This window comes from Lepisosteus oculatus, chromosome 8 (genome assembly GCF_040954835.1).
Source record: "Lepisosteus oculatus isolate fLepOcu1 chromosome 8, fLepOcu1.hap2, whole genome shotgun sequence".
Classification (NCBI taxonomy): Eukaryota; Metazoa; Chordata; class Actinopteri; order Semionotiformes; family Lepisosteidae; genus Lepisosteus; species Lepisosteus oculatus.
Window position 1 is genome coordinate 7,325,444 of NC_090703.1, and position 25,318 is coordinate 7,350,761.

A 25,318-nucleotide genomic window follows, 5' to 3' on the forward strand; every position below is an offset into this window, starting at 1 on the left:
CGCTGCTGTTCTGAAGGAGGTGAACTCCCGAGAATAATGCAATAAAACAGCTTTGAAAGGATGTGCACGTTTTGCAGAAATAAGGTGCCCAGGCTGCAGCTGTGCAGAAATGAAACGACCACGATGTTAACAGAGATTGTTGTTGTATTTCCCTGTGCAGCTACAACAAGAGAGAGCAAGATTTCCCCAGTCTGCACGAGTACAACGACTACTTAGAGCAGGTCGAAGAGATCAGTAAGGCTTCTGCGATTTCCTTTTCTCTCTTGTCATTCTTTTTTTTCCCCACAGTTGCCTGTTTCAGGCCAAGTGTGTATGGACTGCTAGTGAAATTGAATTGTTGGGGAGAAAAAATAGGTTCAAGGCATCAGCAGGGGAGTTTTTGCGAGAGTCTTCCTGGCAAGTCGTCAAAATTTAAAGCGGGGTATTTGGAGTGTTAAAAACAAAAGGTGCCAATATCAAACAAGGGCCAGGCCCTCCTGTATATATTTTTCATGGGAGAGGAATGTAGTGTCCGTGCAGTATTCTCTCGGTAGTAAACAGGTGGCAGTTCTGTTCTGCAGGTTCACGTCTGTGTGTGGTTTTGATTTTTGACTCTCTTTATGTCCTTGGATGGGGGATGCCAGCTCTGGGAGCTGTGTCCGCAGGCTGTTTCAGCGCATGTGGGCGTGGATGCATTACCATCATTAGGTCTGAGAGACGGTCTGTCAGGGGCTGCCTCGCTGTCCGGTCTCCGCTCAGCCTGTCTGACTGGGGTGGGAAGCGGCAGACGACGGCGAGCTGTACTTTGGTCTGCGCCGGCTGTCATGAGATCATCGATTTCTGTTTTTTTTTTTCCCTCTTTTGTGCCTCGGTTTCTCATTAAAGCCAGATTCAGGGATCTAGCAGTCCCGTGAAATGAGTTGCACCACTAAGTAAGGCAGGTGCAAGGTAGTAGGAAGTAGAGAGTTGAGCTGAGAGCCTACTCTGGCGAACAACTTGAGGATGTGGCCTATGAGGCCTCATTATTCTATATTCATTGTTGAATTCACCCTCAAAATATATGTTAAAGTGCCTGTTTAGGGGCACTTTAGGGAAATTCTATATAGATTGTGGAAGAGAAAGAACAAACTGAATTCCTGTTTATTTAGCTGTGACTATTGAAAACGTTTAAAAAAAAGTAATGTTTGATACCTGGAAGAAAAAAAAGAAGCCTCATTGAATGGTAAATGGTTTGATCTGAACAATGGCACACAAAATGTTAAAGATCAGCCTCTGCCTAACCTGCACGTCTGTGTTTATTTTTCTGCACTTCCTGAATTTGATAACAATGAGTTCAACCCCTTTTCTTCTCTGCAGTCTATAACCTGACAAACAATGTGGATGTCGAGACCACAAATCAGATGATAGAGCAGTACAAGAGAGAGAATAAAGATGTCATTCAGAAGAACAAAGTCAAACTGGTCAGTACCTGTTTCCATCCTCTGCGCATAGTTTGGTATTGACTAGTGCTGAAGGCGTTTTTTTCCTTAGTTCAGTTTGGGTTTGACTCAGGAGATTTAGCAGGACTTTCTCAAGGTTCTGCTGTGTCTCCTGCTACTGAGAGTGAAAGCGTACAGTCTGCCAGTTTGGCACGACCTATGACAGATGAAGCTTCGTAACTGAGATGGGGCGAAGGAGAATCCGGGTGTCGTTCCTCCGTGCCGTGATCCACTCTCCCTTGCGTTGGTGACTGAAGAAGACTGTGGACAGCAGCTGTCAGTCTGTAGTTGAGTTACTGGCGGTTCTGGTCCATCTCCTAACTTGCTAGGACTAGAGTCAGCATAGCGCTTGGATTCCAGGGTTTGTCCTTTCTCTTCTTTCTACCTGCCCCCTGCGCTCACTCTGTGAGGCACAGGAGCAAGGGGAGCTGAGAGGATTCTTGCCGTTGTGCCGTTCTGACACATCCCCCTCCCTTCCCTCTCAGACACGGGAACAGGAGGAGCTGGAGGAGCTCCTGCTGTTGGAGCAGCAGGAGACCGAGCAGAGGCGGCTGGAGCTGCTGCAGGAGGAGCACCGGCAGCTCCTGGCTAAGAAGAAGAACAAGCAGGCTCTTCTGGATGAGCTGGTGAGCCCTGAGATGAGTCAGCTAGGTTGGGTAGGAGAGTCCAGGCTATCTGGCCATGGAGGACAGTGTCTAGGCGGTCAGTTGAATTCAGTTCAGTTTAATTCAACGAGCTGTATGGACATGATGGATGAATTACAGTGTCACCAAAGCTTATACAATTAACACAACATCTTCAGACATTGACAGTACAAACTTGTCATAGGACATGTACATACAACATACAACAGAGCATTATTGAGAAACGGGCTAACTATTCCTCAGGCTGGGACAGGAGACCACACACTGTGCTGCCAGTTCAGCTGAGTTCCCTCCTGCCTCTCCCAGTAGGATCGGGAGCTGTTCCCATTCTGGCTGGGATTGTCTGTCTCTGGGACTGTGTAGGCCTACTTGCTTCAGATGATGCTTTGGCAGATCAACAGGTGTGGCTATAGGTGCACCAGACCTCCATACCCATTCTGTGCACCTCTTCTTCTCGACTCAATTAGAAGAGATTTCCAATGCATGGGACAGTGTCTAGATCTGCCCCTCGACCTAGACTCATATTTTCAGGTTACTGCATTGCTCTGAATCCTGTGTAACCCTTCTCCTGTCTGACAACAGTCAGCAACGACTGTGAACTCTGACACCTTGTACTCTTTTATAGTTGTGAGTAAAGAGACATTCCGCACTGTACAGATTACTGTCGGCAGGCCTGAATGAGAGCTTGTTGAGAATGCTCTCCCTGTGTTTTTAAGAGTGCACAGCTTGTTTCTTGCGCTTTTGAGGTGCTTTTGGTTGCCATTAACGCTCTGTGGCTTCAGCATCTTCCTGGCCTGTTGTTTTTAAGGTTAATGGTTTCAAATGAGCTTCTGTGTTGCCTGGGAAAGGGTGAGTGTGCTGTTTGTTTAACAAGTGCTTCCTTGTTAGGAGGTGCAGGTGACTGAGATCCAGACTCCCTCAGGAGACGAGACGGACAGTGAGATCGCTGTGCTCTGCAGCACAGGGATTCCCAGAACACGCTCCGATTGGCTTCGTTTGATGACTGATTTGGCTATGCCGTATGTAAAGATATACACATGCCAATTGGTTGCGAACGTGACTCTCATCTTCTGACCTACTAGTGGCTGAGAGGGTCAACTGTGGAGCCCGTCTGTGCTTTTCGTGTTGTTGGTTTCCACTGGGGAGGGGTTGCAGATGTTATTTTACGGAGACAGAAGTTGGACTCTACGTGCACAGCAGTTTGATCCATTTCAGGTTTTGCAAATGGCAGACTCTTACGTGACTCAACACCCAAGCATTAGGCATGTTCACGCATGTTTTGGGCTTAATAATCTCTATTTATAAAAAAAAAGCGTTCTATTTTTGTCTGGTTCAGGTTAGAAAGAAACAGTTAGATGGAGGTGCTTTTCAGGTCAGCTGCGCAATGGGAATCTTTGTTTCTAGTTCTCTTGTCAGTGGTAGACGAGTCTGAATGTGGGTGTGGGCCTCTGCCCAAACCAGCGCTGTGGAGCGGGAGACAAGGGCTCCTTTCAGCAGCGTGACGGCAGCTGACAGATGGGAGAAGCCAGTTTGTGTTAGAGGGCACCTCCGCGCGTTCTGCCAGGTTAACCCCAACCCAGCTCCTGCCACCTCTTCCCCGCTGCCCAGCCCCCTGAACCACACCGACAGACAGGCCGCTGCCTCTACAGCCTCTAACCTGGGGGCAAGGGCCCGGCTGCCGCTCTCTCAAGGACAAGGGGTGTATTTGTCTACCCCCCCCATAGCATCAGCCCTAGTCATAAACCTCCAGAAACACAGATCACCGCCAGGATCAGTCTGCATGTGAGTGCAGCTGTAAGACGATAATGGGAGATAATTTTGCATTGGAGATGAGATCGTGGGCAGATTGAGCTCAGTTTTTAATTTTTTTGTGGATCCTGAAAACAAGGGGTCGTTGCAGATTATATTATTAGCCAATTTTTAAGCTCAGTGTTGGAATTTTGGGGCCCAAGTCAGGTTTATGACGAGTGATTTTTTTTTGCTCCTGTCTGAATTTTTTTTTCCCCGGAAACTCTCTGGGGCCTGGATGGCGCGGCGCACCGTGCGATAATTGTATCCCAAAAGGTGTAACCAAGCATTATGCAATCTAGTGCTTTTACAAGAGCCTTTATCAGTGGTGTTGATTGTTTCCCACTCATACATTTTGGATTGGGGAACACGTCGAATTGCTTTTGTCACACATGCACTTTTTAACTCGGATGAATTATCTGAACTGTTGTGGTTCCCTTAAAAAAAAAACAGCCCATTGTTCTTTGATCAGTGCACTGTCATGTTCGCGTTTCAGGCCTCTCACAGACTTCTGACAGCTGAACTCTGAAGCTGAAATGAGGGGAAGGTGTTCTGTAAATGAAAGAAATGTAATATTATTGTACAGGCGCCTGTTGAGTTCCTGGCTGATGACCCAGTGTCCCCCACTGTTGGTATTCAGTGTCTGCTTGTGGAGTTCACTCTGCGTCTTCATACTAACACAGCGTTAACTTTGCCACCGTGTGTTGCAGGAGAGCTCCCAGCTGCCGGCCTCGTTGCTCCTGGCCCAGCACAAGGGTAGAGCTGCACAGCTGGAAGTCCAACTGGAGAAGCAGCGCCAGGTTGTCAAGCCCACCACCTTCTCCACTGGCATTGCCATGGTGAGAATACACGGACTTGGGAAGGGTGGGAAGGGGAGAACCAGGGAAGATGGCGGCAAACGGCATGCCTCCCACAGTTTGCAGAGTAAGGTATTTGCTGTTAGGAGTTACCATGTGTTAACGTGTCCCAGGGGCTGGATACATGTGATACTGGGCCCGCTAAGGTTCTCAGGCTCTTGATCTTGTTCAGTAGTACAGGAAGAGCCGGTCAAGTGACCTTCCCACCTTTCAACTCTGTGCCCCTTAATAATCTGGCCCGGCAGAGCAGGGGGCTTCTGTGCAGCAGCTGTGCGGGTCACTTGGAGACCGACGCACTTCCTAGTCGCGCTCTTTGAAGCAGATCACCAGCGAACTTCCCAGCCCCTTCAAAATCAAGTCCTGTCCAGAACGACGAAGCTAATATCTGACCGCAAAATAAGATGTATAGTAAGACAGCCTTGTGTGGGAATTGCTGTAAAGTGGAACATGTCAAATGCTAAATCTCCTTTGTATAGACTTAAGAAACACACCGTCCTATAATTTTAAATTTTTCATAATAGAAGAATGAAATCATATGAATACAATTGATATATAAATAAAATAAATTATGTTGTAAAAATGTGCTGAGATAAAATACAGTATTTTTTTTCCAAACATATCAGAAAACTTGATAAAGGAAACAGACCAGGCCTAAATACGCCTAAAAATATACGTCCCTTCTCTAGTTCATGGTACAGTTGTCTTCCGCCTCAAGGTGAACGCAGCCACCTCTCTGCCTGTGACATCAGTGCAGCTGTGCCAAGAGGAGGATTTTGTTACCTAGACAGGAAAATGAACACCGCCTTCTCCAGTTCTATGATTTTATCTCCAGAAATGGCAGGGTGGCTGTTAAAGTGCTGTAGCAAGTAGATTCTGCAAATATAAGTTGAGGTGTTTGTTCAAAAGCAGAGGGTTAGTATCTGAATGAGTTTAAGTGGTGGGTTTTCTGGTTTACTGCTTAGTTTCACTATAGTATTGGTCCTTTTCCTCCCTTGTGATCAGAAACGTCGGGGTATCTCAGAAACCTCCTTTGCCAGTCAGTTTGCCACCTTCCCTGTCATTCCTCTGAAGTGAATTCTTTAATATTTAGAGTCTATCGCAGCTGTTTCCCCCCAAAACACTCTGGTTCATTCACAGTCTTTGATTCAGCTGCCTTTTTAGTAGTTTTTCTTTTTTTTTTTTGGACCAGAAAGTTGTTTTAGGAGCTTTTGCCTTCAGGATACACGTTTAAAAAAAAAAAAATTGCATGCTTTTCCTGTAACGGGCAGATGAAAAAAACAGTATCCCAAGTAACACCAGTGTGGTCTTCTCGAGGTTAATACGACTAAAATAAAAAAAAAAGCAATTGCCTGTGGATTGGCAAGATGGCTTTGCTGTGAAAACATCTAGTGCGATGAGATCATTTCTGCGTAATTGCCCCGAACCAGATGACCCTGAGCTATCCTATACATGCGTTGCTCAAGATGGGTTGTTCATATCCTGAGAGCAGGTCCTGGTGCCTTGTGGCGCAGGTCACAGGTCAAGGGTCACAGAAAGGCGGCCCTGTCATTCCACACGGCGCGTACCCAGCTTCGTCAGAGCTGCGGCTGCCTGCCAGTAAGAGCACTAATAATGAGACGAGGGAGTGAGAGGGGCTTTCACCACCTGGGCTGGAGAGGAGGTTTGAGGTGCTGCCTGCAGCTGTCTGGCAGCCAGTATCAGAAATGTTCCGCATTTTGCTTTCTTAATTAATTTTTCTTCTCTCGTCCACGGACTGTGGTTAATTGCGCGTCCTTGTGAGCTTCGATTCTGTGGCGGGGTGCTTGTTTCTAGTATTATGGTTTCGGTGGAGTATTAATCCAACCAGTCACCCCCGCCCTCTCCCCCCGCCAGCGGCGCCGTAGCAGGTAACTGCGCGTCAAATACTAGTTACAGATGAGTGAATGCGTCTCGGGAAGTGTGATTAATCTCTCTCGGCGATCCAGACGTGTTTGTTCAAGGAAATGCCAGAGTCAGTGTGGCGTTAGGATTGAGAATTTATTCAATTAATTTGTTAAACCGCAATCTAACACCCCCCCCCCCCCTTCCCCCTCTACCAAGTGAAAAGAAAGTGCAAATTTGCAGTTTAGGGAGTAATCGAAGACCTTATGCACTAGGAAAAGAAAACAATTAAAGCTATTCTGAGCAAGCGATAGTGCAGGATTCACGGCTGAATGGTTTGTGCCACTGTGAGCGTACTCTTTTAAAAAAAAAACTGAAATCCAGAGTTTTTAACAGTACGGGACCGGCCTGCTGGCACACGGCTCGGTCAGCCCTGTAGAAGCTCCCTGTGGTGTCCGGACAGAGTAGTGTGGGGCTTTGTAGGAAATCTAGAGATCCGACTGCGGTCTTGGCAGACAGCTTGGTGTTCTTCATCACAGTAGGCGTCTCTTGACATTTAATTGTACTGTAGTCTAGAGCTCTGATGTTTAACCGAGCAAGAATGACACGAACTGGCATCGTTTTCCTTAAACGCTTCCTTGCCAGTGCACCAGGAAGAGATCTTATGGGGGACTAGGGTACCTGTTTCTAAATCTTTAAGAATGAAACGCTGGGATGTAAATGCATGGCCCTTCTGTGCTGCGGTAGGAAGGCATGGAAGCCGGCGGCCCAGAATGCTGAGCGTCGGCGCCTGAAAGCAGGAAGGACAGGTCCGTCGGGCCCTGGGGTCCCGCTCATAATCTGCACGTCGGCAACCACCCCACGCAGAGGGAGGTTGAAAAGAGCTGCCCTTCTCTTCTTGAAAGGAATGCGAGCTGGCTGTTGTTAAGGGCTTACAGGTCAGGGGGGTGTGTTCCTGTTGTCGGCGTCGTCGCGGATCGGATCCCTCCAGTATATTTTACCCGCTGGACAGGAAAGCGCGTATGGTGGTGGAATCGTCCATTGTGAAACTGCCAGGTCTGCCTTGAGCTCTCCTCGTGACAGACGCACAGTTAAAACCTTTCATTTCTTTTCCGAATTTCTGGGGTTTATGGTGTAACCCGTGTCTACGCAGTGAGGTTTCTTTTGCCCTTTGGATTTTGTTTCCCCAGTTGAGTGCTTCGTGAATACCGTTCCCTTCCTGTGTTGCTGTTCTACTGTTCTAGTAACAGCTGCTCAGTGTGCGTGGCTCCAGATAGCTGATGTCATGTTGGCTGTGAACACAGGCTGGGCTTTTTTGGGGCTTCTTTGTCCCCGAGACCGACGGGAAGCCTTGACCAAAACTGCACGGTGTCCGGAACACATCACAGGTGTGTGAGGATTAAACCGTAATCCCTGGAAATGAGTCGGGTCCTGCCTGAGGAAATTGATCCTAAATAATCTTCCGCTTTGTACCAGTGCAACAGACGTACCCACAGTTTTGCGGCTTTGAAGGAAGGAATCCCTAAGCAGGCTAGATTGACCGAATGGCCTTCTCTTGTTTGTAACTGTTCTTATATTCTTAACGTGGTGGATTAGTGCATTTTATCTGTTATTAGTGAATATAAAGGCACACTAGGCTGTATCTCCTTTTAAAGGTCGTACAGCTACACACTTCCAAAACATTAGCCCTGTCTCCATCTTAGTGTGCTTGGTCCTTTGAGTTTGCTAGGCCACTTTCTGTTTCAAACATTATTTGGAATCTTGTACAAACACCCGCCCGGGCTTGTCTCCGAATGCGAAGCAGAAAGGGTCCGAGGATGTTGCATATCGCTCCTGAGAGGAGGAATTACAGAAGCCTTCCTGTTATGGAGTGTGAAAGAGCCATGTGGTTTACAACCCAAGTTCAAAGGGACATTTTTGGCATTTTCATCCGCTGTTCGAAAAAGCGACCAGTAAACAAGGAGACTGCTTACTGGGTGAGATGGGTGCTGGTGGAGGCACCTGTGACAGCGTATCTTGTAAAGCTTCTTCCCAGATTCCCGGATCTGGCTGTGGAGGGCTTAGCGCCCAGCCTGTTGTGCCTGAACAGATCTGACCTCTGAAGTATCTGACCACCTTTGTCCAGGATTTCATCCCCCGGCCTAAATAAAACATTCTTTTGCTGATCGCGGGCATCTCAGTGCTGTTCCAGGGTTTCCATATGAGCGCTTTGTAAAAAGCAGCTGACATGCCACACGTTCTGGGCAAGTACATCAAACGAGAGGAAAAGATTTGTCCAGAAAAAAATACGTTCGGAAATGAGTTCCCTCTAGCTGTAGGTGCCAGCTAATGACGTCTGGCGTTGTCAGAGAGATTTGATCAGCACGCTTCTCCAGTGTGGTCATGAGGGTCTTTCTGACTACCTGTAGCTGAACCTTTTGGTTAGACTCACAGCATGACATGCATGACAACTTTAAGCATGTGGCAGTAACAGCAGTATAAGGAGCTGCAGAATAATCCTCTATAGGCTCAGCACCTTAAAACCTGTCCGCCTGCGTCTAATGAGGATAATCAGGAAAGTTTCGGGTGATTATAGTAGCATGTAAGTGTTCAAACTAGATTTTATTAGAAATGCAGATGGCAACCTTTCCAAGACAGCCAGTGCGAGTGTCTGTGTTATTTTTAGCTCCCAATTGTAGTGTAAGCAGTGTCCCCTCTTACGATCCAACCCATCATTCCCAACTGCTTCCCATTCCACAGGATGGGAACGAATTGTCTGAAAGAGCGTCGCGGCGGACAGGAAGCCTGTGGAAGATGGGAGGCTGTATGTAGACTGGCCACAGGTGGAGAGACAACAGGCTGTGTTGGAGTGCAGTTTCCCTTCCTGGTGCTACACTGAGGCTGAGCAGTGTGTCTAGTAAGGGGAGGGGAGACTGCTTACCCAACAGGTTCAGCTAGTCTGATGGGATCTAGCCCAGAATAAAGTGCATGACTGCCTCTGTGGAGGTCGCCCTGGAGGTCAGCGGAGCCAGAGTGCTCTTCGGGCTTGAGCTGACTTGCAGCAGCAGCAGCAGCAGCGATGAGAGCAGAGACGGCTCTTTCAGGGATCTCTCATTGAAGAGCTTGCAAGCAGAGGTCGTTGCTTTAGGAGCCGGTCAGTTAAACTCTGCAGCTCTGACAGGGTTATACGGTGCTAAGTCTGCACATGGTTTGTCAGAATGTAATACTTTGTGCTGAAAGATGAAAATGTGTAGGGCAATCCAGTGTGAATAGTATTATCTGAAATCTTATTAAACTAAGTCTGTTTCGTTGAAGGTCACAGACACCATCTTGGACGTTTTGCGATAATTTTGATAACTTTGAGAAAACGTCACTTTTTAATCTGCTGGTTGATAGTTTTCATATCCAGGTGACAGGTGACAGTCTGGTATGTTAACTTTGCTGATATCTAAGCTGTGTTGAAATGCGGTGTTCTGTATGCCTCCTGAGGAATGGCCGTATCTGTGTTCCCGATCTGAGTTTGGTTTGAGATAAACAGCACATCATTCATCCCGGTTTAATCTGGGCCGCAAGCGGCTTGGACCTGTGAAAGAGACAGGAATTCAGATGAAGACAGATGAGCAAATCGCTTCATTTCACCGATACTGTTTTCGTTTATTGATTGGTTGTTGGATGATTGATTTGAAAAAACACGCTTGTGCTGATCTCCCCGTTGAGAGGAGTCCTCTCAATCTCAGTGGGTGTCCAGGGGAGGAGGTTTATCCCAATATAACATTATACATCACTTAGCCCTCTGTGTTAGTAATGAAGTGTGTTAGTTATCTTGCGCTGTGTATGGCAGCCATGCTTTCTTGTTTCTCCCGAGTCTCCCGCAGCTCTCCTTGTGGGTTCCCTCTCTTTGCCAGCCCCGACAGGTCAGGCAGGCCTCTAACGGAGAAGGGCTGAACTTTGACATTTTTCGGTTCCAGTTGGCTGCATGGTCTAGAGAGGCTGCTGGCTGGTGGCGGAGAGGCGAGGGGGTTTGGAGGTGGGCAGGGCTGTGTGCAGCCGCTCAGTGAGTGGGGCCAGCGTGGGGGCGGGGAGGACAGGATTGGCGGACATGGTGGTGGTGGTGGTGGTGGTGCGGGTGGGGGAGGGTGACAGGTTCTGCTGATTGGCACCAGCAAGTGTGAGCTCAGTTGTGCGCCCTCTCTGCCAGCCCTGCTTTTCCACACCCCCGTGAAACAACAGCGCAGGGGATCGTCAGCTTCCTGGGCTTTGGCAAGCAGAGCAGCTGCAGACCAACCCCAGACTTCCAGGACGACTATATTTAACATGGAAAGCGTTTGTTTTTTGTGGAGGGGGGGGGGGTTTGTCCTTTTACATTTGCTGCTCTGCCTCAAATTGTAAAAAGCCATTTGTCCGGGCCGAGACAGATCCATAGAACAGCTTGTTTTCACTCTACGTCTCTGTGTCAATAATGTACAGAAGATCCTATGTGCTAAAGGATTAAAGGCAAAACAAGTTCGATTTACAGTAGAGCGAGCATGACAGCAAATATTAATACAGTAGCAGGAATAGCGAACGCATTGAAGGATTACAACAGAGTACGGAGTGCACTCATGTAAAGAAAACAAGAGCTCGCTTAACAGGTGGCACTTTGAGACACTGAGAGCTGACCAGAGAAAGTGATGTGGTCTGCTTCGTGTTTTGCAGAGCAATTGACAGGTCAACAACCCCCTCGAGTGAGGGCAGGTGTGCGATGGTGGGACTTTGTGACATAGGCCAGCCGCTCGGGGTGAGGGGGGGTCTGGCCAGACACTGCCCCTGGCATGGTCAGCACTCCTGAGTGTACACCTATCTTTAACCTCCCCTTCAGAACAATATACAGGTTCTCCCAGTTTCAGCACACTCTTATATGGTACATTTGCCCTTCAAACAGTGATAATTATTACAGTCCTGTAATTATACAAAATTGCGCTATTACAGTCTTATTACTGTACAGCCCTTTAATAATGGAATTGTACTCTAGCACCGTTATCGTACAGGGCTTTTTCTTGTATTTCGCGGCGTGTCAGGAATGTATTTCAGACGTGACTAAAAGGGTGATATTGCGGCGTGTTCCAGACGTTATTCCAGACAATGCATGCAAGGCAATGAGGAACAAGATTGAGGCCACATGCAGCTTTTTACATAAAGTCATATTTACATCTGTCAGTCAGAGATTCCCTGTCGTGCCAGTTCGTTTTTGTTTAGCCCTGGACTGAAAAGGAAAAAATGAATTAAACCCAGTGTTAGCCTCAAAGTTACAGTGACCCTGTTCACACATGTTTTAATAAAGATATAACAAATTCATAATCCCACTCCTTTTTCTAGTGTATGTGGATCATTTTTAAAGACCATACAAATGGCCATGCCAGTCAGAGTTCTTACAAAATATATGCTAGCCGCACTTTTTCCATAAGACCAATTTCTGCAAATCCAACCAGCCAAGTCCAACCAAGTGTAATGTAGGAGTATTTCTGTGTCTGTGCAACCTTGTAAGATTTGTTTCTCTGCACTTACACCAGCCAGCAAAAGTCTGTGAGTATGAAAACAATCTGGGAATCGGCATTTAGACGGAGCAGTTTGGGGCTCAGCATAGCGATCACCCCAGACATGTTGGAGAGGAAAATGATCTCCTCTTCCCCCCAAAGCATTCCATTCAAAGACAAGCCCAAATCATGTGTAGGTAGGTACAGTACATTACCAAGTGCACCATGGGTATATCTGTGATGTAAAGGGTCTGGAGCAGTCTCCATCCAGAGCCAGAGATATGGCTTTCGAGTATATCATGTAGCTTGGCTGGGGTGCCAGATGCTTTGGAGATGGGAAAGTATTTTTCCAGTCTGGACTATCCTGCAACCCATCCAGTTCTCAGTCCCCTATAAAAACACTAGGAGGGCACTGACATTAGGTGGGAGAAACAAGTCATGTACAGATGAGACAAGTCTCTTCGTAGGGACAACTTGAAACAAGTACAGTAGATATGCCAGCATGTGAGAGGATAGGTCAGTCGCAAGTCGGAACCAGACAGTGGGCAGAACATGAGAAAGAAAATAAGATAAAAATAGATCCTGAAATGTGCACAGGCAGTTGCCTTCAAAGATGCCACCTAGAAAATAAGCATTGCTCTGTACACCTGCACATCTGAACATTGTGTCCAAAATGGTTTTTAGTGTAAGGGACTAACCAAATTTCTAGGCGAAAACGTGTTTATTTTTTGGGTTAGTCTGTGTATTTGTTAATAAACAGTACATTATTACATCTGGTATTCTGTGCTGGGTTATGCAGGGGTGAGTTAATGAACTGTGCTAATCAGGGCCTTTTTGTCATTGTCACGTATTGAAAGTAAAATCAGATCGGAAATTTGACACAAAACGTAGGTCAAGCGGGTTTTTCTTCTTTTAAAACTTGTTTCTATGCTCCTCCAAATGGAAAATTTGCACATAGAGGAAAGTTTTTTTTGGGGGGGGGGGAGTTTTGCAATTGAAATATTTCAGATGTCTCCTGTGGGAACTAGTAGGGCTTTAATCGCATTGAGGAATCTGAATTCTCGAAGACTTACTGTAAGTGCAGAGTGAAGCAGTACTGCTGAGGACAGAAAAGCCCTGCTGTCCTTCTGGAACCTAACAGAGGTGCACAATAAGGACTTGCAGGGCTTGTATTGGCTGTATTGCTTACAATGCGAAAAGTGAACATTCCAGAGAGCAAACTGTGCTGTACCAGCAATAGGCCGTGAAGGAGAGAGCTGAGAGAGAGAGAGAGAGTCACTCGGTCTGACAGTACGATGTCCCTCAGTGGGCCTGCTCAGTGTGTGAAGGTCCAGTGTGCAGGTGCATTCAGATGAACTTTTCCTTGGGCAGCACAAAAGCAATAAAATACTGTGTGCAAGGGAACAAAATCATATTCAAACGAATATACTTCAGGCAAACGGAACACTTGTGTAAGGTGAATGAAAGGTATTGCTTTATTGATGTAATGATTTAAAAAAAAATCAAACATCAAAAATAATTCAGAGCACTGTATAAATGGTGAATAGGTTTCATTGCAGTTAAATTGGGCTTTCACTGCCTTTTGAAATTTCATAAGAGCTTATCGTAATGATCTTTTAATCTTTGGAAATAGTTATTATCAGTGGTATGTACACTCTTATATAGTTTATTACAATAAACTAGTCCAGTTTCCAGATGATACCAAACCAGGAAGATTAGCAAACAGTCTAGAAGCAGCAGATGAAATGAAGACAATTACAAGACAAGTGCAGTGGTTTGCATGCACATAGCAAAAACACTAATACGGAGATAGAAGAGGCAGCTTATGAAAACAAATTGCCATCATTCACACGATATTCACATTCTTCAAGATGTGAAGCAATTATACGTGCAGACAAAATGCTGCGACGGGGGTCTCTGGTTCAGAGCTCGCACCAGCCTGATAGCTCTTCCCAGCCCTGTGCTCTTTGGCTGTAGTCCCACCTTCGCTGTCCTGTTTGTGAATTATTTTTATTTTCTTCAGCGTTTTTAGTTCACCCATCTGCCGGTGTGCAGTTCATCTCTCAGCCTTTGTCTCACTTTGGCCCCACTGTAGAGGATTTAAAAAGGGGCTCCAAAACCTCGCTGGACCACTAGCAAGTGGAGGAAAAATATGAAACTGACTGATAGTTTGATACCTGTTCAATTGGGAAATGCCGGGTTGCCCCTGTTCGGGGAGACAGTGCGGTTTCTCTCACAGTCCTCCACCTCCCCCACCCCCCTACCTCAGTTCCTGGTTATAGTTGTGTCAGGAACTTGTTGCAGCAAAACTCAAACCAGTTTCTTTGTTGCTCTGCAAGATTTTTATCGTGTGCCATTGTCTCAGTCCTCTCGCTGACGCTGCAGCTCTCTCTGGTACGTGAAGATTTCTCACTGGCTGGGAAAAGAGCTGTTCGTCTGCTAAATATATTTCATTTGCCATTGTCTGTGGTCCCATCAGTTGGTGAATGCCAGGGTGTGGATGCTCAGAATATTGAACTTTCTTTTTTTATTTGCAATTAATATTTTATTGCATATAGTAAATTAACAGTACATTAAAACACTTTTAAATTCTTCTGCTTACTGGTAGTCTATATGAAATAGCTACACAGTATTATAGCTATGATTTCAATTTTTATGTGTGGTTATATAAAGAACACATATCTCCCAACACATTTAGTTGTTTCTTAACCTGTCTTGTACTATGAAGGGCTGTTCTGGCTAGTCGCCTTAAAGTTCTGCTAACCAGCTGCCTGTTAACTGCTGGATTAGAGTCTGTATTCAACACCAGAAGTGTAGTATAGGACATCATCTGTGTGAGCGTGCTGTTTGTGGATGATTTAGCAGTAACGTCTGAGATGATCTGTTGTTGTGCATCATGCCTGGGACCAATTAAGCACTATTTATATCCAGCTCAGCTTGTGGCCTCAAATGTTTATTGCTTTTACAAAACTATTTGAAAATGTTTTAACAATACAGAGCGGTTTGCCATTGTTCTTAAGTAGTTCCTAACAATGGCAGTGTGGTGGATTTTGGCACAGGTTTCAATGCTAATTGACCAATTGGCCTGCAGCATCCCTCTTATAGCTTTGTGGTGTTCAGTTTTTAGAGAGCAGGGCATTTTGGATGATTCTTGTTATGTTTTTGCAATAGTCAGATGTGCGGTTTTCTATTGTGATATTGATTTATGCTTGAGCTTGGTCATGAGCCTTTTGTGATTCTAATGGAGGGCTGTCCAGTCTTGGTCTCTGAGATCCAGTGAGTCTACGGGAATGTCTTCCAACTCAGTTCCTAACAAACCTCCTTCAGTTCATTTTGGCTTAATTGCGCCATTTTAACAACTATTCCATCTCTTGAGTCAAGGTGCCGGTGCTATAAATAGCCATTGAAAACCTGCAGATGCACTGGTCCCTGGGGACTAGGATTTATCAATCCTATTTCCTCCCCAGTCTGTGCATCTGTTTTAATGGAGAGAAAAGTATCATCATTTTTAGTGCTCCACTGCTGTGAAAGACCCCATTACTGTTGACTGTTATGAATATGGAGTTATGTTACTGTCTTACATGTGGCGTATATGTGCTGACATTTCAATAGACAGCCTTTTGAAATGTCTGTGTGTCAGTTCTCAGCCCCTTTTAATTGAACGTTTTAGCTCTATTACAAAAAGTCGAATTTACAAATAAAAAAATGACTTTTATTAACAATTGGATTTATAGGGTGAATCAACTTTTGAGTGCAGGTCTGTTTTATTTTGAAGATAGTGTTCACTGCTCAGCGATTTCAGGGATTAAGGTAAGATATATTAGACACTTAGACAGCAGACTGTAAGTAAGTATTCTAAAGATATATTAGACACTTAGACAGCAATAATAATAAATGAATGTAAAAAGCAGACTGTAGGTAAGTACTCTAAAGAAAATATGAGATGTATTTATCTTTTTAAAATCAAATTGCCGGATATATGAAGGTGTGGGAAAACCGTCAAGCGCAGCATTGATCTTTTGCACATTGCAGGATGCAGATTTGAATGAGACATTAAAAGTCTTGGGGCTAGCTGTGGCAGACTTGGGCAAGTGATCTACAGAGTCCGGTGCTGGGTCCTCAACAGTGCCATTATCTTCCTGCACAGGCCGACCAGCAGGGGTCACTATAGCGCTGTTGAGAGAATGAGTGGGGCACCATCCTCGTCCGTTCTGTGGTTGGGTGGACAGGCCCGTTGAATTTATTGGCGCTCAGAGAAAACACCGTCTAATCAATTGCACAGATAACAGTGGCCATTCCGGACCCCATGATGTCATTAGACAAATTAAGATTTTCTCCACCAACTCAGTAGAGTGTGGTTTTTTGTTTCCCGTTTAAATTGTAGTTTTTCTTGCACTTAGGCTTCTCCCCTCTGGGTTTGTCGTGGATAGTTCAGCAATTGACCTCCCTGACCTTGTGGCGTTTATCAGAATAATTGCAGCAAAGTGATGTAAAGGGTCTTGCCTCCCAGGATTGTGATTGTGCCAGGCCTCCTGTCAGGGCTGGGTGTCTCTCGTAGCATTCGAGGGGGGACCAGTACTATCGCAAGGGCTGCTGGAGGGTCAACAGCATCTCTCCAGAGCAGCAGGAAGTGGGATCCTGATGCGCCGTGATCTTGTGGTGTCTTATTGCTGAGACATCTGCTGTGTGCATGTGGTGCAACAGTTTGGCTAAAAATCCCCGTGCTGCTGTTGAGGCAGTGACAGAGCACGTGCAGTGGCGCGCTGATTTTACTGATGAGCTCTGTGTTATTGCTGACAGCGGCTGTGTGCTTGCGTAGCACAGAGGTTGGGCTGGGAGTTTTCAAGGTGACCCTACCCGACGTAAATGCTGAGCATGTGCAGTAGGAACATCTTTCTTCCAAGCTCCTCTTGTTTGTTTACAGTGGAGATTTACTGCTCTGTCTCCCTCCTTTCTCTCCCTTTTTTTTTCTGTTTCGCCTGTCCTCGGTCTCTCCCTGCTGTTTCCTTGTGTTTGCCTCTCTCTTCCAGTTTCTGCCTCCCTTCTTTTGTTTCCTTTTTTCGTTTCTCTCTCCGTTTCTTCCTGATTCTCTTTCTCCGCTCTTCCTCTCTTCTGTGCAGTGTCAGGGTGTGTTTCCCTGAATGGCATGGTATCCACCTCGCGGCCCTGTCTGCACTCAGCCCTTGTCTGCTCACGTGACCCCCCAGTAGTCTCCCTTTACTCCATGCAGTAGCACCTCAAACTAATTCAAACAGTACCTGACCTTTCAGTGTTTTTATTTGGCATTGTGGCATTTCACTTACTGATTTTTGTGCGTCTGTGCTTAAAATTCCATCTAGACCTCTGTAGTCTCCCATTTCGACCCGTTTGCCTCTGGTTTGTTTTGACTCGATTCAATGTTTGATCCTTTGATTGTGGTCCAAACATTTTCTTGCCTTCTGCTCAGAGCTGTTGCTGCCAACAAAATAGTTCAGTATTGTCTTGAAATTCCCCTCGTCGTGCTGAATCCTGGCTTCCGCTCAAATGTGCAAAACTGAAATTTTACAGAAACAGATGCCGGAGATTTATTTTTTGTTCTTTTACAAGCTTTGCACATAAAATGAAACTTGGTCAGTTTAATTGAGGTGTGTGTGGTTTGGTGTAACTTCACGAAAAAACAAGTCCTTCATTGCACAGGGATAATATGCAAGGACATTGCTTGCTCTCAGCTAGCTCTTGTAAGATAATAACGGCATTTGGTGGTTTTGAAGTCCTGAACTGAGAAAACTACAAGGGGACCAGACTCAGGTAAAAACGCTGACAAAGCAAACCCAGCAGACTTCCTCACCATCAACAGGGAAACGCGAACCAGGGGAAATAACTGGAAACTAAGTGGGAAGTAATTTAAAACTGAGAACAGGAGGCGCTCATTCCTGCAAAGGGTTGTGGGAGTGTGGAACAAGCTCCTCAGCCATGTTGTTGAAACTGAAACCCTTTTTTAAAAAAGGCCGAATGAGATCCTTAGACCAGTTAACTAGTGGCTGGCCTCTGCTTCGTAACCTTACTAGAATTTATGAAAGGTGAATGATCTCCCGCAGTCGGGCCATTGTTGTCTTTTGGCTATGAGGCCCTGCAGGTGGTGTTGTGGCTGGCCGTGCTGAGCTGTGTGTTCTGTGCGGCTCCACAATTGATACAGCTTGGTTCTGTCCATCAAAATTAAACAGGCTCTCCCCGAGACTTCACAGTCTCACCTGAAAGCATGCGATATTCGCTTATTGGTTGCATTACTTCCTGCTTGCTCATCAAATTCATTGAGTAGGTTTGTACATCATATACAGTTTGTTGAAGTAGCTTAAGATTATTCAGGTTGTTTGGAATCCTGAAACCAGGACATGTTTAGCAAAAGGACAGTTTGGTCCCTGCAGCTTTTTCCTCTGACTTTTTTTTTTTAAGATGAAGGTCAGGTCTCTATACTGTGTATTACACACGGGTCATTTTTAATCAGTGTCGTGTTTCCCCCCCTCTGTCTTTTCAGAGCCAGAAGATCTCCCTCCAGCCTTTGCCACGCATCGAGGAGGTGCTGTACAAATACGAGCCACTGCGCATAGAAACCCAGGGGCCTGAGGTCCCCGAGCTGGAGAACCTGTGCAGGCTAGGGTAAGGAATCCACAGCCACACTTGATGCCCGTGACTTTGGTTTTCTTTGTAGTGTCTGGGCCCGTGTGCCCCTGCTTTATGAATCAGGGTGTGTGAGTGAGAGGTGGATTGAACGGAAACCCAGCTAATTTTGGACAGGCGCTGATGTGACCCGCCGTGCTCCCGTCTCCTCCCGGGCTCAGCATTGCCCCTCTGCTTCCGCGGCCCTGCCTCCGACAGGAGCGGGTCACCGCCCTCTTTCTTTGGGGCTGGTTGAACTCACGGCGGCTTGTCCTTCTGTCCCCCCGAGTAGCTGATTCGGTCTTGAAGGGAGAACCTTGGCGCTGGAGCTCATTAAAACAAGATGATTAACCATTCAAGTACATCTGGTGCATGTCAGAGTGATGCATTTGAAAGATGAAAAGAGGGTTGTGGTTTAATAATAGAACAGTCTTTTACATTGGCACGGGTAAAGCAACCCCACCCCCATAAGTCCAGAATAACACTTTTATTTATTTCAAATTTCTGTCTTCTGTACCATATAGCACACAATAATCCGAAATCTGGATTAGCTTCCAAAATGATTGGAACATTTTTTTTTTTTCAATTTTCACCATTTTTTCTGGTCAGTGCATTGAAGACAAAGGATAAGTCAGAACCACATTCAACTAGAGCACGGGTTTCAAACTTCTGGAGATGCTGTAGGGCCTGGCATGTTCTAGTTTTTGTTCTACCTCAGTCTTTAGTTATACTTAGTTTAGTAATTATATCATTGTCTGCATGGCTTTAACACTTGTAACCAGGCTCTGGAGACTTATAGATACCAGCACCTTTAATGAAGTAAATGTTTCGAGGAATCGACAGCAGTGACCTTAAGAAAGAAACCCATGTATGCCTAAGAAAATAGTTACGTTAATTGTTTAATTGACTGCTCAGGCTGGAGCTAAGCCCAGATGACACCGGGCCCTCCAGCCATAGAGTTTGACCCCCCTGATCTGGAGTGTTGTTACCGTGAAGCGGATGAAACAGAAGTTGCTTCCTTTTAACTTCCCCGCTGCCGTCGCTCGGGCCGGGTTTAAGAGGTGGGATGCACCCCCCCCCTCCCCTCCTCCACCCCCGCTGATGCCAGCCGGCCCACGGAGCACCGGTCAGCTCGGAGCGCCGGGCCTGCCTGTGGTGGGGTGACTGGAGATGGCAAGCGCAGTGTGCGTGTCTGAGCGAGAGCGGCGAGAGAGGACGGGCGCTCCCAGCCCCGCGGTCCGGTCCGGTCCGGTCCAGTCTGGGGATCCAGGCCCGGCCCGTCTGCTGGGGGCGGTGTTAACAATTCGTCTTCCTCCCCACCCCTTGTCTTCCGAGCCGTTCCTTCAGCGGTTTGGATGGGTTTTTGGAAGCTGCTTCCTCTTTGATCACTGCGCTCCCACTGTGTCAAAAACTGAAATGGTTATCGTGGAGCTGGAATCATCACATAGCAATATCTCGGGTTTATGAGGCAGTTGTTAAATGTAATTGCGTCACGCAGCCGCAGCCCGGCTCGCCTCCAGAGCTGCACTGTATTGCCATGGAAACTCAACATACCATTTGTTTTTACCAGGTCAATTTTTAGCTCCTCTGGACTTGCCTGAGGCACTCTGTTCTGGTTTAGGGAGCCAACAGAATTTCGTGCTTAGGGCCTCAGTGGGGGAGAGTTCAGTTTTACTGAACCAACCGAACTGGTTTGTCCTATAGGGCAGAAATAGAGCAGTAAACAGTTTTATGGACCAAAAAAAAAAATCAAGACCACCTTGGAGTAACGCCGAAAGCATCGCTCCAGCAGCATTCCTTCCTCAGCCAGGATGAATTGAGAGAGTAAAAAAAAGGGAGGAGATTCCAATCGTTTATATCAGTGCTGAGAGAATTTCTGAGTTTTGTTCATCTGGAATGATAATGAAAGCAGAACTGGGACAGTTTGACAGGGACCACCCCCACCCTCCTCCACAGCCCACTTCGTTTTCGTGACGAGCCTTTAGAACCGTGCATTAGCTTGAGAAGCATGTGTGGCACGGCTGAAGTGTGGTCCAGGTAAGTAAAATAAATAAAGGAAATGGTCTTTACAGGGTGTCTGTGAAATGCTAGTAAGGACAGTGGGATTTGCAAAAAGAAGCTAATGCCTCAGTGTGACTGGCCCAAAGTAAAGTGTGTGCAACTTGACCGTCAACAAGACGTCTCTGTGTCTTGAAAGGAATCGGGGCCACTGCTTCGTAAGAGCCTTTGTCTGGGCTGAGGTCTTCAGAGGACTGGTGCTCGGGTGACTGCTGACAGTTGTGCTGTGCGCTGGAGGGGCTCAGCTGGTGGGCGTGGACCAGCCCCTGAATCTTCACAGCCCTGCTCGTGTCTCACGGGCCGCCGCGGCAGAGCTCTGTAACGAGCAGCAGGAGCTCATCACTTCGAAACCCCCTCTCGGATTGCACCCCGTGCTAAATGACTTTTATTTCCTTCTTCTTAGCCAGCCTTGAGTTTTGTGAAGCGCGGGCACTTCGCCGTTCAGAAAGAGCGAGTTCGTTCGCGCGTCGGCTCTTGTGGACGGCCGGCCTGTCTGCTCCAAATTGAGACGTGCTCAACTCGGCTAAAACTTCATTTTTGGAAGACCCCACCCCTGCTTCCCCAGCGGTCTTGCGGAGAATGTAACCCCTGTGTGACAAGCAGTGTGTCTGATGTGTGTGTGTGTAGGGGGGGGAGGTTGAACAACAACAACGATGACCCACAAGATGAAAAAGCGCGTTGCTGTTGAACCGCAGACCCGACAAGTTATTTATTTCTTCTTTTTTTTTTCCAAGAAGAGGGCCGTCTGTCTTAGTCAGTGTACCTTCTCACACGGACATGAAAGGGGGGCAGTGATTCCTGGAGGAGAGCCCGCGGGGCACCTCGGCAGGCTGCTCTTTAACTGGCCAGCGGCCGGTCTGGCCTGCGCCGTCCTCAGGGCCTGGGAGAGAGCCTGCAAACTGCAGGCAGGCCGGCGCTGTCAGCGGAGAGACTTGTTTCTGATTAAAGTGTAATCCCTGCACTCCGACCCCCCCCCGCCTACCCTGCCCTCAAACCGCAGGCCCTGACCGGGGGAGGGGTCCCGGCTCCGTCTCTGTACCTGAATAAATATTGCCAAGTGCCTTTTATTAGAGACAGCTGTCTGACTCTACACTGAGAAGCAATAGGGGTTCGCACTGAGAACAGAAAAACAAGAACAGCACAAAGTACCCCATCAGCCTTCTCCTCTCGACTCGGCAGGACCCCCGAGCCTGCGCTGTCCCAGGCCCTGTGGACATTTAAGCAGACCTGTGGCCACCGGAGCTGGAAGTGTCGCCAAGACATCCTTCCAAGCGGCCATTTTCTCGGAGAGGGGAGGATGAAGAGCGAGGTGGGGGAAAAAAAAATTGGCAGCAGATGAAATTTTACATAAACCTCAAGTGCTGACAATGAAAGCAAGAAAGAGCAGTTGTTTTTGTTGGCATGGCGCTCCGAAATTATTTCATCTAACTGACAGGAATTGCTCAACGCTACATGCCAATCTGGATAATATTTTGGACCATTTTTTTTCTAATTGGTGGAAAAAGTGAGGTTTTTGTTCGAAGCAGTTGTCAAGCATTCGTCTTTCATCACCAATCAGACGCAGGGCAGCTGAGCGTGGTGTTTAGTCTAGTGCTGGACTCGGGGGAGCAGGAGGAGGCAGAAGAGGAAATGCAATTATGTGATTTTTTTTCCCTTCTTTCTTTGTTTACCTTAAAAAGGTGTTTTTGTAGCAAAGGATCTTCCAGTGAGGAATGCTGAAAAGAATAGGAAGCACTAAGGAAGAAATCCTTAGTGCTTCCTTTTCTTTTAGGAGTTTTGAAGAGCAGTTCTTTGGGTTCAGCTTGTCACTATTCACATGTTGTAATTCGTGTTTAGGCTGAGACAGGCTGTGTGACTTACCTGCTGCAGTTTTAGCCATGTCTTACAGATCTTGTTATTTTTCTGAGCTTCGGGTTTTTCAAGTAGTGAGTGAAAGGTTTTCATTTTTGATCTTTCATTTTATGATTAATCCTCATTTAATTTTGGTTAAATGAATAAATGTATAACCAGGTCCGTGCATTGCTAGGAGGATTGTCTTCATATTTGTAGGCTTGTAGGCCTGGTGTGCAGGATGTAAAGGTGTATATTTTAAAGATCCTTAGCATCCTTGTGAACATCTGTGCCAACACTGATGTGGGGCTTGCTGAACTAGAGGGTCCTTTCCCAGTTCTGCGGTGGAAACCCTGTCTGCCTGCCCATAAAAATCAGTTTTTGACAACACAAATCTCTGCATTTGAAATAAGAAAACAAAAAGATTCAAACAAAACAGACAGATGGGAATGTACATGGTATGCAAGGTATCTGATGTGAAGTACCTGTCAATTGTGGGGAAACGATGTCAATGTAATGCAGAATAAGCTTGTATTAAGTGGACGGAGCCACTGGAGTAAAGGTTACACAATTGTGCTTTTGGCTCTGATAAGATGGACGTTTACAGCTTAAAAAGGCCAGCAGGCAATTTGTCTTGAGGCATCATTCTTCTGAGATGCGTCAGGACTGGGCTTTAGCAAGGAGCATGCTCTGGGTGAGGTAATGGGCGCCTCTTGGCGGGATGTCAGGAAGTAATGGGACTGTGATTAATGTATTGATGGCCCCCTTTTCTCCTCTCTCTGTGTGGAAGTGAATCGCCTTCTTGGACTCGCTGACAAGCGTGCAGCAGGTGTGCGTGCACATTTTTTTTTGTTCTGCGGATGCATTGTAAATGTGGCTTCTTTTTCCCTAGTGGTGCATTATTCAGCTCTTGCGCTGCACTGTTGTGCGTGTGTGTGTGTAGCTTATAATTGTGTTTAACGGCTCGCTGTTTGTGTAGTCATGGTGACCTCTGTTTCCCAAGAGGCGCTTGTGTGAGAGCTATGTTTGGCAGACTGCTGCGGAATGGTCCCTCACTCAGAAGAGACTCAGTGCTGTGGTGGCATGCAGTTGTCAGGAGGGTTCCTCACACGGAGCACGGCCATATTGAAATGAGCATGCTTTCCTAAATGTAGTTCTGCAGTCCATTCTTCCCACAACGGTCAGAAGAGTGGTGGGGCAGGAATCCAATTGTAAACAGCATGCCCCGCTCTCTAATACCCCTCTGTTTTTTTTTGTTTGAGAGAGCAGATGTTTTTGCTGATGTTTGAAATGGAATGGGGGCAGTTCTTCCTGACTGGGCGGCGAGTTCGTGGCCCCTGCATGGGTCTTAAATGCAGTAGCTGGTGTGTTTGTACAAATACACGGCACAGCATCTCGCCCACGCCTAATGAACCCAGCGTGAGCAAGTCTGACATGCTTTGCGACTGAGAACAGCTGAGGCAGCTGTAGGGCATAATGAAAGACTGTCTGCCTGGCTCTTGCCCAAGCCCAAGGCCAAGGATACTGGCAAGGTGTGGATGGACAGCAGGGCTTTTCATGGCAGACGTGGGGGCTAAACAAGTGCAGGTGTGATTAATGGAAGGGCAGCGCAACAGAGGCAGACTGAGGTTCCAGGCAGGACCCAGTGCAGGGCATGCGTCTGTGAACAGGCCCCCCACCTGTGGGTTGTGGGTCTTTTAAATGCATTATTACATTTTCATATTCTCGTGCAAGTGGGTAGAGGCAGGCAATTTGTGATTGTTTTCCACGGCATCTCTGCCTTTTCATACTGTCCCCAGCTTTCAGACCTGCCCTTGAAGTGCGCGCTAGCTTGGTCTTGATCCAACAGGTCTCCCCACTCCACTCCAGGCACACGTTTCTCATCGAAGCGAAGCATTTCCTGTCCCACAGCACAGTCGAGACCTGAATTGCAGCATTGGTCTTTTTTTGGTTGAGATTTGATGATTTTATGCAGATGACCATCTTTGAATTTTTCGGAGAGAAATGTCTTTTGGCAGCGTTTTTTAGGAGAGGAATGTCTGTTGGTTAGTTTAAAGAGCCCTTCTGACAGCAGTGTTGACTGACACCCCTGCAAAAACAGGGAGGCACAGTGGGGACTGACCTACTCTCTCCCACTATAATGTGTGCATTGGCAGCCCTGTTAATGGAGTGCATGCATGAAGTCATTTAGGATATGTTCAAAATGTATGTAGGTGTTCTTGTTTTATTAGAGTGGAGTCTATAATTTGCTTATATTTTTTCTGCTCTGCTTTTTCTTCTTTTTTTTCAGAGAGGTAGCTATAAATCTCTTGGTTGAGGCGCAACTATGTCTTTTTCCATATGATACCAGTGAGCCTGCTCAGCTCTCTAATGGAGCATGTGAGATGCTTGCTGGGTTAGCAGCAGCTCCTGGGAGACCTGGAGGAGCATTTCAAGAAGCCTGAAATACGTTTTCTATAAATCCCCGGCACTCTGATACTGGCCCAGAACGAATACATTTCATGGGCTACTGGAAAGAGGACTGCCAGGGGTCAGCTGTGTGACTGTAGCCACAGCCGGAGGCCAGTGTGTCTGACCCAGGGGAGCAGGGTGCAGGGAATGAAGACATGGGGGCTGGCATTGAGCGTTTCAAGTTTCTCAGGCCCCTGAGGGGCATAGGAAAAAGAAATATATTCTGATTGGACCTTTTTCATGTT

At 46.7% G+C, this 25,318-nt stretch overlaps 1 protein-coding gene across 1 annotated transcript in view; it reads left to right on the plus strand.

Annotated features, from left to right (window-relative positions):
* The window catches only part of mnat1 (MNAT1 component of CDK activating kinase), a 46,984-nt gene that overhangs the window by 8,671 nt on the left and 12,995 nt on the right, over positions 1 to 25,318 (plus strand). Inside the window, exons 3-7 of the mRNA XM_006632324.3 lie at positions 161 to 234; positions 1,336 to 1,439; positions 1,943 to 2,083; positions 4,600 to 4,728; positions 18,613 to 18,734. Coding sequence (XP_006632387.2) covers positions 161 to 234; positions 1,336 to 1,439; positions 1,943 to 2,083; positions 4,600 to 4,728; positions 18,613 to 18,734 — 570 coding nt within the window. The remainder of the gene's footprint in view (positions 1 to 160; positions 235 to 1,335; positions 1,440 to 1,942; positions 2,084 to 4,599; positions 4,729 to 18,612; positions 18,735 to 25,318) is intronic.